Source organism: Nicotiana sylvestris, chromosome 5 (assembly GCF_000393655.2).
Source record: "Nicotiana sylvestris chromosome 5, ASM39365v2, whole genome shotgun sequence".
Classification (NCBI taxonomy): domain Eukaryota; kingdom Viridiplantae; phylum Streptophyta; class Magnoliopsida; order Solanales; family Solanaceae; genus Nicotiana; species Nicotiana sylvestris.
Genome location: NC_091061.1, coordinates 123,217,396 through 123,234,443, shown reverse-complemented (window position 1 = coordinate 123,234,443; position 17,048 = coordinate 123,217,396). Strand labels below are relative to the sequence as shown.

Below are 17,048 nucleotides of genomic sequence, written 5' to 3'. Positions count from 1 at the left end.
TGCCCCTCTTCCAAGAGAATCTTGTGCATGCAAAAGATCGGGTTGATACCCTTAATGTCTGCATGGTCCAACCAATATCAGTCTTACATTTCTGTAACACATGTAGGAGTTGTTCTACCTGCACAATTAATAAACCAGATGAGATAATAACATGTAAAGTAGAGTTAGGCCCTAAGAAAACATACCTGAGGTGAGTTGGAAGCGTTTCAGGTCCAACTAGTTGCTCTTTTATTGACAGCATCACAAGTGGTGTTTCTCTTTCTTCTAAGTGTAGTGGCTCGAATTAGGGTTCCCTTTTCCAGAACCCTTGGCCTTAGAGAGCAATAACCTACTTTGCCAACTCTTCACTATCCACTTCTCACAAATTCATCAAACAAGCTTCTAATGGGTCTCTGACATTAAGAGTCTCATCCTCCTCTTGTAGTATCACATCAACTGCCTCCACTGGCGACAATTTGCAAATTTGTTTGGCCTCCTCATAAATTGTTGAACATTGAATATTATTTCTTTATTATTCAACCTCATTTTCAACTCTCCGGTTTCACAGTCAATCAACGCTCTCCCAGCGGCTAAGAGCGACCTACCCAAAATTATGGGTATTTCTCCATCAACCTGGAAGTCAAGTATAACAAAATTAGCAGGAAATACAAACTTCCCCACTTGGACGAGCACATCATCTAGAATTCCTATTGGACTTTTCACTGTGCGATCAGCTAGTTGCAGCAACATTGAGGTTGGTCTAGCTCTGTCAATGCCTAAATTTATGTAGATTGCCAAGAGCATCAAGTTAATGTTGGCTCCCAAGTCACACAATGCTTTAGCAAAAGCATAATTTTCAATTGTGCATAGGATAGTGAAACTGCCGGGATCAGACAACTTTTGAGCCATACGTCTTGTCACTACCGCACTACAAGTTTGAGTCAGAGTTACAGTAGATAGGTCCTGGAAGTCAAAACTTCTGAGACATCAAATCCTTCATCATTTTCGCATAGCTTAGCATTTCCCTCAAAGAATCCATTAACGGGATATTCAATTGAATCTGTCTGAGCATTTCCATGAATTTCCTATATTGATCATCTTTCTTTTGCTTTTCCAACCTTTAAGGGAAATGGGCTGGAAGTAGATGTTGCCTACTACTTTGTGTCTTTTCCACTACCTATTTTGGTAACTGTTCACTTTCTTTCTCCTTACCTTTGTCAACTTGTGCTTGTTCAATTACAACATCTATGAGCTCCGTCAACTCATCGATCTCAAATGGCACTAGAGTAAGTGGAACTACATTTCTATTAGATTGAGAAATGTTTTGCTCTCTATCCAAATCCCTTCCTCTCCTGAGACTCACTACCATTAACTGATTCAGGTTTTACTCTTTTGGATTGATATTTGTGTCTGCATGTAACGTTGTGGGCGATTGTTCAAAGCCATGGACAACTGGCCTAACCGAGTTTCAATGCCTTTAATAGCCAAGTCATTTACGACTAACTTTTCTTCCATCCTTCCCATTTGTCCCAATGATTTGTTGCAACATGCCCTTGATTTATATTATATTACTGTCATCCTATCTGGCCACATGCTATTGATGAGGCTGTTGGTAAGCCAATTGTTATTGGTGCTGCTGATTGTAACCCTGCTGCCTTTGATAGGGCATAACTTGGCCTTGTGGTCGTGCTCTCCAGGATTAGTATTGCACTGTTGCTGGGTTGGTCTGTACTGCTGATTCTATGGTCCCCATTATTGTCCACCTTTCCTTTGACCCCCAAAATTATTTACATAGTTCATGTCTTCTCTGAAGCCCTAGTTATCATTTCTCCACTCAATGAGCAAACATACGACTGGTTGATACAGGGAGTGCATAGGCCTCCATTTGTTGTGTCAAAAATATGAACCTATTCCGTGCCCATTTCATCAATTTTCTTTGTCAACAAGCTCATCTAGGTCATGAGGGTGGCTATGTTTTCTGCATTTATATGGTTCGGGTCAAGAACAACAGAATGCACTATTAGAGTGAGTGTTGTATCCCTCATAATCCAACCTGAATTTTGAGCCATCTTGTCAAGAAGAATTTTACACTATGTGAATAATTTTCTCAACAATACACCCCAACTGAAGCATCTACATTGGCCTTTAGACTGTCAGCCAAACCCATATAAAATCTATGTCCTAGCATATGATCCGGGATGCCATGGTGTGGACACTTCGCCAACAGGCCCTTAAACCTCTCCTAGTTTCTTGCAAAGTTTTAGTTGGTTTCTGCCTGAACTGTAATATCTCATCAATTTGCCTCGCAGTCTTATTAGGTAGATAGAACTTGTTTAAGAACTGCTTGACTAGTTCCTCCCATGTAGGAATAGAGTTTATTGGGAGAAAATCCAGCCAAGTTTGAGCCTCCCCAGTCACTGAGAATAGAAACAGTAACAATCTGATTGCTTCGAATGTCACATTCGACTGTCTTTGAGTAACACAAATTGATAGGAAATTCTTCATATGTTGCTATGGGTCTTCGATGTACGACCTGGAGAACAACCATTTATTCTGCAACAAGTGCATAGTGTTGTTTGTAATTTGAAATGTATCCGCTTGTATTGAAGGGACTACAATTGCAGTAGTCAGATTGTCAGCAGTTGGTGGCGCCCAATCATATATAGCAGCCTCCGGTACCAGAGGTGATACCACTCTAATATTTGGGTCAACTTGATTATTTATATTGTTCCCGTTTACGTTCTCGACGTCACCCATTTCAATTTTGATTTGTTCATTTTGTTTTATCTGTTTGCCCTTCTTGTTAGCCCGATTCAATATCCTGACTGCTCTCTCAGGATTTGTTAGACCTTCAAATAGTTCAACAGTTCTCAAGGAGCTTCTAGGCATGCATCTAAGGCACAAAAGAATTCAAACATGAGAATTTCAATAGAAATATTTTTAGCACCATAGAAAATTGATCTAAACTAAAAATCCTAGCAATTCTTTTAAGTTGTAACGAATAACACCGTTAGTTCCCCAGGAAACAACACCAAAATTTGATCACGCTCAACTATGCCTTATAAAAATGACTAAGTGGTCGCTGCAAAAATAATTCGGTTCAAGAGTCCGAAGTCGAATCCCACATGGAACTAACCTATTTGCTACTACTTTTAAGTATTACTAATGATAAGCTTAGACAACTTTCAAAGTTCAAGAATTGATTTGTGAATTAAAACAATTACTTGACTAAGGAAAAATGACAATAAAACTATCAATTAACAAAATGAGGTTGAATCAAGGATAAAATGATCTAGGTTACGATTTTCTCAATTGTCGAATTAATTCCTAACACGTTAGTTATAATCTCGCTGCAACACTCTCTAAATATGATGAGTTCTTGCTTACCACAATTATCTCTCAATCACTTACGATAATTTACTAGAAGTATTCTCTCGAACTACTCTAGTTGACAATTCGTACAACTCATAAATATCGCGCCAAAGCTTTGTTATCTCTAATCCCGCTTTTAAATTCAAGTAATTAATCTCTTAACTTATTTGAAAGTGGCGTTGTTCAATAACAATTTAATCAAGTGTTCTTTCTCAAGTAACACAAGATAACTAGACACGATTAATCAAGGACCCTTCAATTAATCACAATAAACACATAGTTAAACATATAAAGAGTAAGAATGACTCAACTATATCAAAAGGAAATCAAGACTTCATCCAACAATTAGTTCCATCAACCCTATATGACAGGTTTAGCTACTCGTAACTTTGTAAATAATCATAGTAATATTAAAAGCATTGAACTACAAATTAAAAGAAAGTAGAGAGAAAAACTTGAGTGATTCATGCTTCCAAGGTGTTTTGTAGCCTCTTGCCCCTCTAATGATGTATCCCCCTTCAAAAACTAACTTTAAGAGGTATTTATAGGGTAGGGTCCGAAGTCTACATGTCCAAAACTAGTGAGGAATTAAAATTTTCTCAGATAGCATCGTTGACGCGAGGCACTGTCTGGGGCACCAATATTTCTGTACGAGGCACTGTTTGAGGCGCCATTGTTTCTACGCGAGGCACTTTTTGGGGCTCCAATGACAAAGCTTTGGACAAGGCCTTGCACTATCTATGGCCAAGACTTTTCATTGCGTTGCATGTTTTCTTTTATTGATCCATTTTGTAGCTCTAAGATACCATTTCGTGCAACTTTTGTCCAATTCATGTCCAAACATTTCTACACGTGAAATAAGTTCTACTAAGCGTAATTGTTGCATAAATTAGCATCCAAGCAACAAGAAAATAGGGTAAATAACGTCAAAATATATGGAATTATCACATGACATCAATAAGGCAACTTTATTTTAATGTGCACAAGAAATCTAAGAGTCTAAAATTGTCAAATTTCTACATATAAGTTGTGTACACACTCGTCATCTTATGTACATGTCTTTCACATAGTTCAAATAGTGCAAACAACCTAATTCCTATGGGGTAGTTCCTTCCCCAAAAAGTTAGGCAAGATACTTACCTCAAAAGCCCTCAATCAATACTCTAAAATAGCTTTTCCTTTATAATTCACCTCCGTTTGGCTCAAATCTAACAAAAAGCAACATAATAACATCAAATAATTCAAGAGAAATTAATTCCAATAAATAAATATATGATCTTTACACAATTTCTCAAAAGTCAACAAAGTCAACCCCGTGCTCGCTTGGTAACCCGGGTCCAAGGGTAGATTCTGACTACCCATAATCCTACGAGTCTATACATGTAATTTATTTCAAAAGTTGAGTCCAATTCGACTCTCAAATCTCAAATTTTTGTTTTTCAAAACATAGACAAAGTTTCTCAAAATTTCTCTTTGATTCTCATAATTTTGATGTTAAATCTCATATATAATCATGTAAAATAGTTAGAAATTGATCAAAATCACTTACACAATGATTGTAGATAAAGGTACCCTCTCCAAATCTCCTCCTACTGAGGCTAGGGTTCAAAATATGAAAGAATGAGCTAAAATTCCAACTCTTAACCTACCTGTAGTTGTCGTATTTGCGACCAAAAGTTCGCAATTGTGGATGTTCGCATTTGCGACCAAAGGTTCACAATTGCGGATGTTCACTATTGAGATCACATATTTTCAGTTGCGAACAAGGTTCGATATTGCGACGAAAAGTTCATAATTGCAGTAGTTCGCAATTGCGAAGTACCAGCACCAGCAATCCCAAACTTCACTGAAATGATCTGAAACCACCCTGAAACTCATACGGAACATCTAGGACACAAACCATACATGAATTTCAATCATAAAATATACTAGGGAGCTGCTCGCGCATTCAAAACATTGAAAAGAGGCCTTCTTGACCCGATATTGACTATGGTCAAACTCCAAATTTCTTAACTTAACTATTTTCTCAACCAATGATTCAAAATACATCCAAGCCCTTTGGGACCCAGTCAATTCATACCAACAAGTCCCATAATATATCATGAACATACTCGAGGCCTCAAATCCTGAAACATAACATCAAAACCACAAATCGCACCTCAATTCAAGCTTAATGAACTATGAACTTTTAACTTCTACAACTCGCATTGAATCATATTAAATCAACCCGGAATGACGTTAATTTTTGCATGCAAGTCCCAAATAACACAACAGAGCTATTCCAACTCCCAAAATCGCAATACAAAACCGATATCAACAAAGTCAACTCCCGATCAAACCTCTCAACCTTCCATACCTTCAACTTTCCAACTTTCGCCAAAATGCAACAAATCAACATACGGGCCTCCAAATCCAAATCCCGCATACGCCTAAGTCCAAAATCACTATACAAAGCTATAGGAATCATTTAAATACTATTCTGGAGTTGTCTACACAAAAGTCAAACTCCGAACTCTTGCCACTTAAGCTTCTAAAACAAGAATCATTCTTCCAAATCAATCCCGAATCATCCAAAAATTGAATTCGGCCACACACATAAGTCATAATACACAATACAAAGCTACTTGAGATCTTAAGCCACCGAATGAAAATGCTAATTCTCAAAATATCCGATCGGGTTGTTACAATAACTCGTGCGTAAAATCATTAGGAGTCCGAATATACCTGATATTTCCTTCATGACTTGAGGTTTGATATTTACTTGATGATTTTTATTTGTTGAGATGGAATGTTATATTTGGAAATTTTAAATTGATAGTTTGTTAAAGGATCACGTTACTTGTTATTCTTATTTCACTGTCATTGTTATATTTTATGTCTATTTATAATTTATTAACCACTAGTAAGTGCTGATGTCGACCCCTCGTCACTATATCTTTGAGGCTAGATTAGATACTTACTAGGTACACATTGATTATGTACTCATGCTACACTTCTGCACAAATTGTATAGGTACTGAGGGCGGTACATCTGGTATCTATTCAGGCATGTATCCACATTATCCGAGGGCTTAGTGGTAAGTTGCTCCCCTATGCTCCTATCCGCAACGCTCGGAGTATCCTTTGTGTTATATTTTATTTTTCTGTCTATTTCATTTCAGACACTAGTTGTAGTGATTTGTATATTCTACTAGATTGTTTGTGCACTTGTGACACCCAATTTTGGAAATTTCTAGTAGATGTTTATGTTTTTTGCTTGAGATTATTACCGTTTCACTTTTATGTCTTATTTTGCGTTATTTCCTCATGATCTTTTATACTTAGTTTATCCATTAAATAAAAATTCATAATTTCAAAAATAATAAAATGAATAACAAATTTGATAGCACTCTGTTAACTTACCTAAGGACAACGTTGGGCTCCATCACAACTTATAGTGAATTTTGGATTGTGACAAGAATCACTTGGACTGGGACCTAAGATTGTCAAATGCAGATGATTGGTGGTATTGATATGGATCACAAAATGAGATATCAATTGTGACCAAAAGAGAGCTAATGTGTTGGTCTTTGATTTCAGGAGTGATGTAATTAGTCGATGAAGGCTTGAAGATGCATTTCTTGGGCTAATAAATGTGAATGGTATTTTTCCGTTATGCGATAGTAATAGTATTAATGCTTCGGTTCGGTTCGGCCGATTATTTTATAAAATTTGATTCATATAAATTTTTCGGTTATTTTATTATGTATAATCAAAATTAGACTTTTCGAAATTGTCCAATCATGTTATTTTCTTTTCGGTATTGGTACAGTTCAGTTAATTGTCGGTAATTTATTTTAAATATAATGTAAAAGTCACTAGCAGAAGTAAAATGCAAAAACATACGTACTTTTATGGGACTTAGCAAAATACTCTCAACATTTTTACTATTTAAATGGTGATGAATTAAGAAAACGTAAAATATGGCCAGAGTATAGATCCATCAACTATTCTACAGCAACATAAAAGAAATTAAGCAAAGACAGAAAAAAAATATAAATCACACGAGTTGAACATATTAACCAAGTTGGAACCCAAGACTAATGTCTATAAAAGATTAATAGCCCGTTTTGTCAAGCTGTAAAAATCAGCTTATTTTGAGAAGTGCTTTTTTTCAAAAGTGCTTTTCTCAAAAGTACTTTTGGTGAGAAGCATTTTGTGTTTGGCTAATTAGTTTGAAAAATACTTCTGAGCAGCAATTAGTGTTTGGCCAAGCTTTAAAAAACTGCTTCTAAGTGTATTTTTCTCAAAAGTGCTTCTCAAAAAAGTATTTTTGGAGATAAGCTATTTTTTTCTGCTTCTCCAAAACTGCTTCTGTTTCTCCTCAAAAGCATTTTTTTCCTTCCAAAAGCTTGACCAAACACCTCAATTTTTGGCCAAAAAGAAGCTTGGTCAAACAGGCTATAAATATTCAAAAAGATAAATTTAAATCATACGAAATAAAACATATTCGATACATTGTAGTTTGATGCTCATAATCGCTAGAATACCTTGTGTCTTGCTAGTGAATATGTTGGAAATAAGTTGGTTTCAATAGGAGTAGTATAATAAGTTTAGGAATAAGGATATCTGAGTTTTAATTACTTGTTGACTTGTTACCATTTTCATAATTCCAAGGCGCGGGGTAAAATTTAATGCTTTATTATTTTTAAGCTTAATATATAAATATATTTTTCACATATAAATTTATTTGGTACGGTTCGGTATTTTTTGGTTTACTTTTATAAAATTAAAAACATACCCTAATTATTGATACCGTACGGTTGGATCAGTTTAATCGATTTTTAAATATCCATTGGTGCCACTAAACAATACCACAATGTTGACCGACAAAATTTACAAAGATCCCAAAAATTAAGTCTTATTTGTCTAAACTTCAAATCTGTTTATTCTGATATTACTTCTTTTCAACAAAAAGTTCAAAATAAAGATATTTTGAGAGATTGGCAGTTTGATTTTTGTCAAACTATTTGAGAAACACTCTTGTCATTATTAGAGAAAAAATTATATTTATCCAATTTTTTCGGAAAATAGCTTTTAGGTATAAAAAATACAAGAAAGAGGACATGAACAATTCAATTTACTTATTGTATTATTTAACTGGATAAATAGTTTTAAGTATTTATTGCGAGAGGGTGTTTATTTTATTTAATTAAAATATAAAAATAAAATTAAAATTAGAAGTATAGGATAATATAAGAGACACAAAGATTCAATTAAGAAGACATAGTTTGGTATATGTATATTTTTCATAAGGACAATTTATTCTTAAAAAAAATAGTTTATAGTTTCTTCTTACAAGAAAAAATATACAATGAAAAATCGATTCAGCTATTGGTCAGAATTATATATTATTTTTCTAGAAATTTAATTGAATACCTCTAAACTAACCTTAGTCTAGGATCTCTATAATCGTATATAAGAGAAATTGCCTTTCTTTTGATCGGTTCAAAGAGGATATGTAATAAAATAATAAAGGCTCTCCTTCATTGGTGCTTCTTCCTACGCATATATATGAGTGAGAGTGGTGCTAACTTTTAAACATAATTGACTAATTTACTCTCTACGATTGACCTAATATAGTTCGGATGAGAGGTTAACTAAAATTATGCGACATGAAATTTTACTCTAGTTATCGAAATTAGGCTCCTAATTACCACTATTATAAACATTCTCACCTAATTACCTAACTAACATAACAAGAGTTTACCATTTATAACAACTTAAAGAAATATGGGGTCTCTTAAATTTAGGCTTACATATTAAATCTCTCCCTACCACCTAACCCTACACATGATGTCTAAGCTCTTTAGTCGACGTCACATCCTCTCCCTCTACTCCAATCGCCACTGAACTTTGGTAATTGCCGACATCATCCTTGTAACTCGGCAATGACTCTGTCCAGTACTTCACATGGTGGCGTCTCCCTAGAGGACAGATTGAACTCTGACAAAAAAAAAATCTTACCTCTGATGCCATGACGAAATAGCTCAGGTGAATCGGATCTAGACGGATCTAGCTCTGGCGAAACTCTTTTTTTTTTTGGTAGGTAAATGGTGTTTGTATTGATATGGTGGGAGGAATGATGATTATAATGGTTCTTGGTGATGAATATGATAATTTTTCTAGTGGTAGAATAATCATATATCGAGTATATATTATTTGTATGTTATGTGCATATGTTATTGATTGTGGAATAAGTGTATGTCAATTGTATGTACATTGTATATTCGGTATATATGGGTGTATTTCTGGTGTACGTGGAGTATATATCAGGTGTATGTTCTTATATTTCATATGGATTGTTTATCCCAAAAGTTAGTAACAATTGAATTTATGCGCGGTTTAAAGGATATGTGGTTTGATTCAATACGATTAATCAAGAACAACGATTAAATGAGTTAAAGATAAAATAAAATATCGAATCAATCCCGATATAGTAACCAAGCCTGAATTAGATTGAATAATGGAATTCTTCCTCGATTGGACCCCCGGTACAACTCGGCCACGGGGGAAGTAAAGAACAAATGAGCAATACTTTGAACAATAGCTAGAAGACAAAAGCAAACTTTTATTGCTTTTATTTGTGTGTAACCATCAGTCAGAATAAAGAAAACTTTACCCTTTAGTTCCTATAATAGAGGAATTTCAATCCTAATACAAGTCTAAATAAGGCAAAAAAAACTTCTTTTTTGATAAATCTCGATCCGCGGTTGATATTGGACGGAATTCACGCTGTGATATCCGGTTGAGGTCGAGCATTACAGTCCTCTACTCGCCATGCATAATCGTTCTGCGTGTTTCCTGAGGTCCCGAACCTATACTCGATCTAGTCCTTTATCCCACCATGCCCGGTCTCAATGGCGCCTTCACTCCCCCCAGGTTTCGATATGAGAAGTTCCAGAGCCTGGATTATGATCACGTCGAGCCCGTGCTTCCACTTTGTTTCCTAATGGGGGAAAGCTCTTCCTCCGATTTTACCCATGTACAAATAGTCCCCTCATTTCCCGAAGGATAGATTTATCGAAGCGATGGAAAACAATAATTTATCCCTTGGTTCCTTCTTCCGTACACTTCAATTGAGTTGACGGGTCAGTGAAACGTCCTATCAGTCACGTCATTCTGACTTCGGATATGTGTCAGCCGCCGGTTAACCATCCCTGAATGTGAAACTTCATGTATTGATTACCATTTCTCCATAACCAACCTCTTTTTCACTTTTCTACGTTCCGATTCTAGAGCTCATTAATTTACCCTTGAATTCCTCACTTAACTCTAATCTCTCCAAATCTTCATATATATTTTTTCAAATATTCATATCTTCATCTTCAAATCCTCATACCCTTTCTTTAAATCTTCATACCCTTTCTTTAAATCTTCAAGTCAGACCTTCATACATACATCCCTATCTTCAAATCTTCATCCTTATTTTCAAACCTTGAACCTTTATATTTTTTAGAATCCGACGGAAAAAACTTCAAATCAGATATCGCGGTAGCTGTTCCTAAGATGGCCCCAGAGCCTCCTTTGAAGATCTTTATTCTCGGGGGCTGTTCTATCGAGAACGAATTCAAAGTCGAGAAAGCCTCCAATAAGCATGACCGAGGCGAGGGGGTATGGGGGTACATATCCTCCATTACTGAAGATACACTCCCCACAGTCCGATTGGACTCCAATTAGAAGGGCAAGGATGTGGTTGTCCTTAGGCCTAATGAGGATATTACTACACACGTGGAGGGGTATCTAAGTGTTTACACTTACCCCTTCATGTTTGCCCCGATGGACCCTGTAATCCCCAGCCCTTGAAAAAGGTACGAGGTCTGCCTTGGACAAATTCACCCATTCTTTTGGAGGATCGTAATCCTCCTCCGTCATTTCATCAACAACACTGAAGCACCTCGGTTTACCTTCGACCACTCGCTTCGTTTCTATAGTCCCCAAGTTTTCCAGGGGGGTTGATCAACGTCGTCCATTGAGAAGGGAAAGATCCATTCTCGAGCATCGATGAAGATTGAGATTGGGGTTTGCAAGGGAGGTTCGTTCGGGTGAATACCGAAGATCTCGTTCCCCCCGAATTTTTAGCGTTCCCTGAAAAATGGAACTTAGCCCGAAAATTTTCTTTCGTTTTTGAGTATTTTGGCGCTTTCTTCGTTCTTTTTCTCATTGCTTGTGCCTATCATTGTGCAGCAGTCGCCCGAGTTCCTAAAGCAGTCCCCTGCTTCAAGAAGTGTGTCGAGGGGATCTTCTAACAAATGCCATATTTTGAGCATGAATGGCACAGTCTTTCAAAGGGCAAGTGGGAGACCCATTCCATTGTTCCTACTAAGTCTCTTCTTTTTTTAGGTTTGCCCAATACCACTAAGCTTCGACCATTGGATAGGGATGCGGCTCCATCCTCACTTGTTGAACCCTCTTCTTCGGGACATCCCGGAGCTGGTGCATGTGAGTTTAAAAAGAAAAAGATTATATCCTCTGGCTCCTCGGACGCCGAAGTCAAGAAGAAGAGGGTAGCGATCCAGGATTGAAAAAGCACCAAGAGGAGTACCCGGGCAAGGGCACCGGGATCTGAATCTCTCTTCCGGCTCAAGGATTACCCTGAAAATGATGACCTGGAATTCATCATCCATGGGCTGATCAACAATGAGGAGGAACATGCGGCTACCATAGATAGCGACCGAGGGGACGATCCTTCTTCAGCCCGAGAACCGGATGGAGAACCAGAAGCTATAACCTCCTGAGAGGCTATCCCTGCTCTGAGAGAAATAGTCGGTGTCATCGACATTGCAGAGTCTCCGTCTCACACGAAGTCATGTTCGATGAGGCTCAAGCCGGCAAAGAGAAATCAAATGAGATGACACGGGACGCGGATGAGGCCCTCAACATGTTTTTAGATAGCATGGACGTGAGCGCATTGGAGGATTACTTCGGGCTTGGTCAAACTATTTGAGAAACACTCTTGTCATTATTAGAGAAAAAATTATATTTATCCAATTTTTTCGGAAAATAGCTTTTAGGTATAAAAAATACAAGAAAGAGGACATGAACAATTCAATTTAATTATTTAACTGGATAAATAGTTTTAAGTATTATTGCGAGAGAGTGTTTATTTTGTTTAATTAAAATATAAAAATAAAGTTAAAATTAGAAGTATAGGATAATATAAGAGACAAAAAGATTCAATTAAGAAGAGATAGTTTGATATATGTGTATTTTTCATAAGGATAATTTATTCTTAAAAAAAATAGTTTATAGTTTTTTCTTGTAAGAAAAAACTACAATGAAAAATCGCTTCAGCTATTAGTGAGAATCACTTATTATTATTCTAGAAATTTAATTGAACACCTCTAAAATAACCTTAGTCTAGGATCTCTATATTCGTGTATAAGAGAAATTGCCTTTCTTTTGATCGGTTCAAAGAGGATATGTAACAAAATAATAAAGGTTCTCCTTCATTGGTGCTTCTTCCTAAGCATATATTTGAGCTAGAGTGGTGCTAGCTTTTAAACATAATTGACTAATTTACTTTCTGCGATTTGCCTAATATAGTTCGGATGAGAGGTTAACTAAAATTAGCGACATGAAATTTTACTCTAGTTATCAAAATTAGGCTCCTAATTACCACTATTATAAACATTCTCACCTAATTACCTAACATAACAAGATTTTACCATTTATAACAACTTAAGGAAATAGGGGGTCCCTTAAATTTAGGCTTACATATTAAATCTCTCCCTACCACCTAACCCTACACATGATGTCTAAGCTCTTTAGTCGACGTCACATCCTCTCCCTCTACTCCAATCGCCACTGAACTTTGGTAACTGCCAACTTCATCCTTGTAACTCGGCAATGACTTTGTCTAGTACTTCACATGGTGGTGTCGCCCTAGTGGATAGATTCAACTCTGACAAAAAAATCTTACCTCCGATGCCATGACGAAATAGCTCAGGTGAATCGGATCTAGACGAATCTAGCTCTAGCAAAACTCTTTTTTGGGTAAATAAATGGTGTTTGTATTGATATGGTGGGAGGAATGATGATTATAATGGTTCTTGGTGATGAATATAATAATTCTTCTAGTGGTAGAATAATCATATATCGAGTATATATTATTTGTATCTTATGTGTGTTTGTTATTGATTGTCGAATAAGTGTATGTCCATTGTATGTAAACTGTATATTAGGTATATATGAGTGTATTTCTGGTGTACGTGGAGTATATATCAGGTTTATGTTCTTATATTTCATATAGATTGTTTATCCCAAAAATTAGTAACAATTGAATTTATATACGGTTTAAAGGATATGTGGTTTGATTCAATACTATTAATCAAGAACAACCATTAAATGAGTTAATAATAAAATAAATTATCAAACCAATACCAATATAGTAACCAAGCCTGATCTTAGATTGAATAATGGAATTCGTCCTCAATTGGACCCCCGGTACAAGCTCAGTCGCGGGCGAAGTAAAGAACAAATGAACAATGCTTTGAACAATAGCTAGAAGACAAAAACAAACTTTTATTGCTTTGATTTGTGTGTAACCATCTGTCAAAATAAAGATGACCTTACCCTTTAATTTATATATTAATAGAATTTCAATCCTAATACAAGTCTAAATAAGGTAAAAAAAAATTCTTTTTCTGATAAATCTCGATCCACGGTTGATATTGAATGGGATTCGTGCCGTGATATTCGGTTGGGGCCGAGCATTACGGTCCTCTACTCACGATGCATAATCGTTCTCTGTGTTTCCCGAGGTCCCGAGCTATACTCGGTTTGAGTCCTTTATCCCACCATGCCCAGTCTCAATGGCACCGTCACTCCCCCTAGGTTTCAATATGAGTAGTTTCAGGGCCTGAATTGTGATCACGCCGAGCCGTGGTTCCACTTTGTTTCCTAATCGGGGAAAGCTCTTCCCCCGATTTTACCTGTGTACAGATAGTCCCTTCATTTCCCGAAGGGTAGATTTATCAAAGCGATGGAAAGCGATCATTTAACCTCTGGTTCCTTCTTTCGTGCGCTTCAACCTAGTTGACGGGTCAGTGAAACGTCCTATCAGTCACGTCATTCTTACTTCGGATACGTGTCAGCCGCTGGTTAACTGTCCCTGAATGTGAAACGTCATGCATTGATTACCATTTCTCTATAAAAGCTCCAACCTCTTTTTCACCTTTTTACTTTCCGATCCTAGAGCTCATTGATTTACTCTCGAATTCCTCACTTAACTCTAATCTCTCCAAATTTTCATATATTGTTTTCCAAATCTTCATATCTTCATCTTCAAATCCTCATACACTTTCTTTAAATCTTCAAGTCAAACCTTCATACCTTCATCTCTACCTTCAAATCTTCATCCTCATTTTCAAGCCTTCAAACCTTCTTAATATTTAGAATCCGATGGCTAAAAACTTCAAATCAGATGCTGAGGTGTCTATTCCTAAGATGGCCCCAGAGCCTCCTTTGAAGAGTTCTATCCCCGGGGGCTATTCTACCAAGAACGAATTCAAAGTCGAGAAAGCCTCCAATAAGCAAGACCGAGGATAGGGGGTTTGGAGGTACATATCCTCCATTACAGAAGATATACTCCCCATAGCAAGACCGAATATATACTCGGAGGGCAAGGATGTGGTTATCCTTAGGCCAAATGAGGATATTACTACCCACATGGAGGGGTATTTACGTGTTTACACTTACCCTTTTACGATTGCCCCGGTGGACCCTGTAATACTTAGCCTCTACAAAAGGTACGAAGTTTGCCTTGGATAAATTCGCCCATTCTTTTGGAGGATCGTATTCCTCCTCCGTCATTTCATCAACAACACTGAAGCACCTCGATTTACCCTTGACCACTTGCTTCGTCTCTATAGTCCCCGAGTATTCCAAGGGGGGTTGATTAAGGTCGTCCATCGAGAAGGCAAAGCACCATTCTCGAGCATCGATGAAGATTGAGATCGTGGTTTGCAGGGGAGGTTCATTCGGGTGAAGACCGAAGACCTCATTCCCCCCAAATTTTTATCGTTCCCTAAAAAGTGGAACTTAGACCTTAAATTTTTTTTCGTTACTGAGTATTTTGGGACTTTCTTCGTTCTTTTTCTCATTGTCTGTGCCTATCGTTGTGCAGCGGTCGCCCGAGTTCCTAAAGAAGTCCCCCACGAGTGTATCAACGAGATCTGCAAACAAATGTCATATTTTGAGCGCGAATGGTGCAGTGTTTCAAAGGGCAAGTGGTAGGCCCGTTCCATTGTTCCTGCTAAGTCTCTTCTTTTTTTAGGTTTGCACAAGACCACTGATCTTCGGCCATTAGATGGGGATGCGTCTCCTTCCTCACTTGCTGAAACCTATGCTTCGGGACATCCCGGATCTAGTGCACGGGAAGTGAAAAAGAAAAAGAATAAATACTTTGGCTCCCCGAACGCCAAGGTCAAGAAGAAGAGGGTAGTGATCCAGGTTCGGAAAAGCACCAAGAGCAGTACCCGAGCAAGGGTACCGAGCTCTGAATCTCTCTTCTGGATCAAGGATTAACCTAAACATGACGACCTGTAATTCGTCATCCATGGGATGATCAACGATGAGGAGGAAATGCGGCTACAGTAGGAGGGGCCGATCCTTCTTCATCTCTGGAAACGAATGGAGAACCAGAGGCTACAGCCTCTCGAGAGACTATCCCTGCTATGAGGAAAATAGTCGGTGTCATCGACATTACAGAGTCTCTATCTCACATAGAGTCTATGTTCGATGAGGCTCAAACCAGCAAAGAGAAATCAAATGAGATGGCACGGGATGCAGATGAGGCCCTTAACATGTTTTTTGATGGCATGAACGTGAGAGCATTGGAGGTTACTCCAGGCTTGGTCACTTGGATGTCCCGAAGAAGGACATGCTATCAGGAGCAGGCGAGCCGAGCTCGAGTCCAAAGATGGTGAGGCAGTTCCCTGCTCCGAGTTTTGATCCCGACCATAAAATAACGGTTGTGCTTACTATCCCAGTGGACACCTGGATGTTGTTTGCTCCAGTGGGTATGGTCAGCTATCTTCATTGCCTAGTGACTGAGGAGGGCCAGGAATAAAAAAATAAAGCAGGCACATCGAGCCTCTTCAACGAGGCATTGAACCGGGTAAGCTTCCTATTCCTTGCACCCTTTGCGAATCTTGCTTAGTTTAAGCATGTTCTAACGACCTTGTTAGTTTGTTTTTCAGTCTTCGGTACTCCACCATGAAAGCTTCCTCTGGTCTTGAATATAAGTTATCCAGCTTGAGTTCGAGCTCAAGGAGCAGGTCCGGAAGAAGGACATATATAGGGCTCTTAGTGAACAACAAGACGAGGCTCTCAAGAACCTCCTAATTCTATGAGCCGAGCTGGAAAAGGCACAAAATGAGGCCTCATCTGTGAAACAGGAGCATGCCGATATGGTTGAGAAGGTAAGTATCTTTGAGGCTAAAAACGAGAAGCTATTCATGATGACTAAAGATGTAACCTCGCACGTCCAAGAGAAGATAGATTTTGATTGACCAGCTTCGGGCCGAGATGGATGAGATCAAGACCATGACCGAGGCGTTGAAGGGTAGGATAGACTTGTTAGCTTCGGAAAAGGAGACTACAAAATAGGAGCTTGTATCATTCAAGGATCAGCTCGGGGTGGCAAAGGACAAGGCC

General features: G+C 37.8%; 1 protein-coding gene across 1 annotated transcript; it reads right to left on the bottom strand.

Moving 5' to 3' along the window:
* Positions 1 to 426: 426 nt before the first annotated feature.
* On the bottom strand, positions 427 to 888 carry LOC104227634 (uncharacterized). Its single transcript, XM_009779917.2, has one exon. The coding sequence runs from the start codon at positions 886 to 888 to the stop codon at positions 427 to 429; it is 462 nt and encodes a 153-aa protein (XP_009778219.2).
* Between the last annotated feature and the right edge of the window lie 16,160 nt (positions 889 to 17,048).

Excerpts from the sequence above, each read along its gene's own strand:
- LOC104227634 (XM_009779917.2), bottom strand. The coding sequence starts at position 888 with ATGGCTCAAAAGTTGTCTGATCCCGGCAGTTTCACTATCCTATGCACA.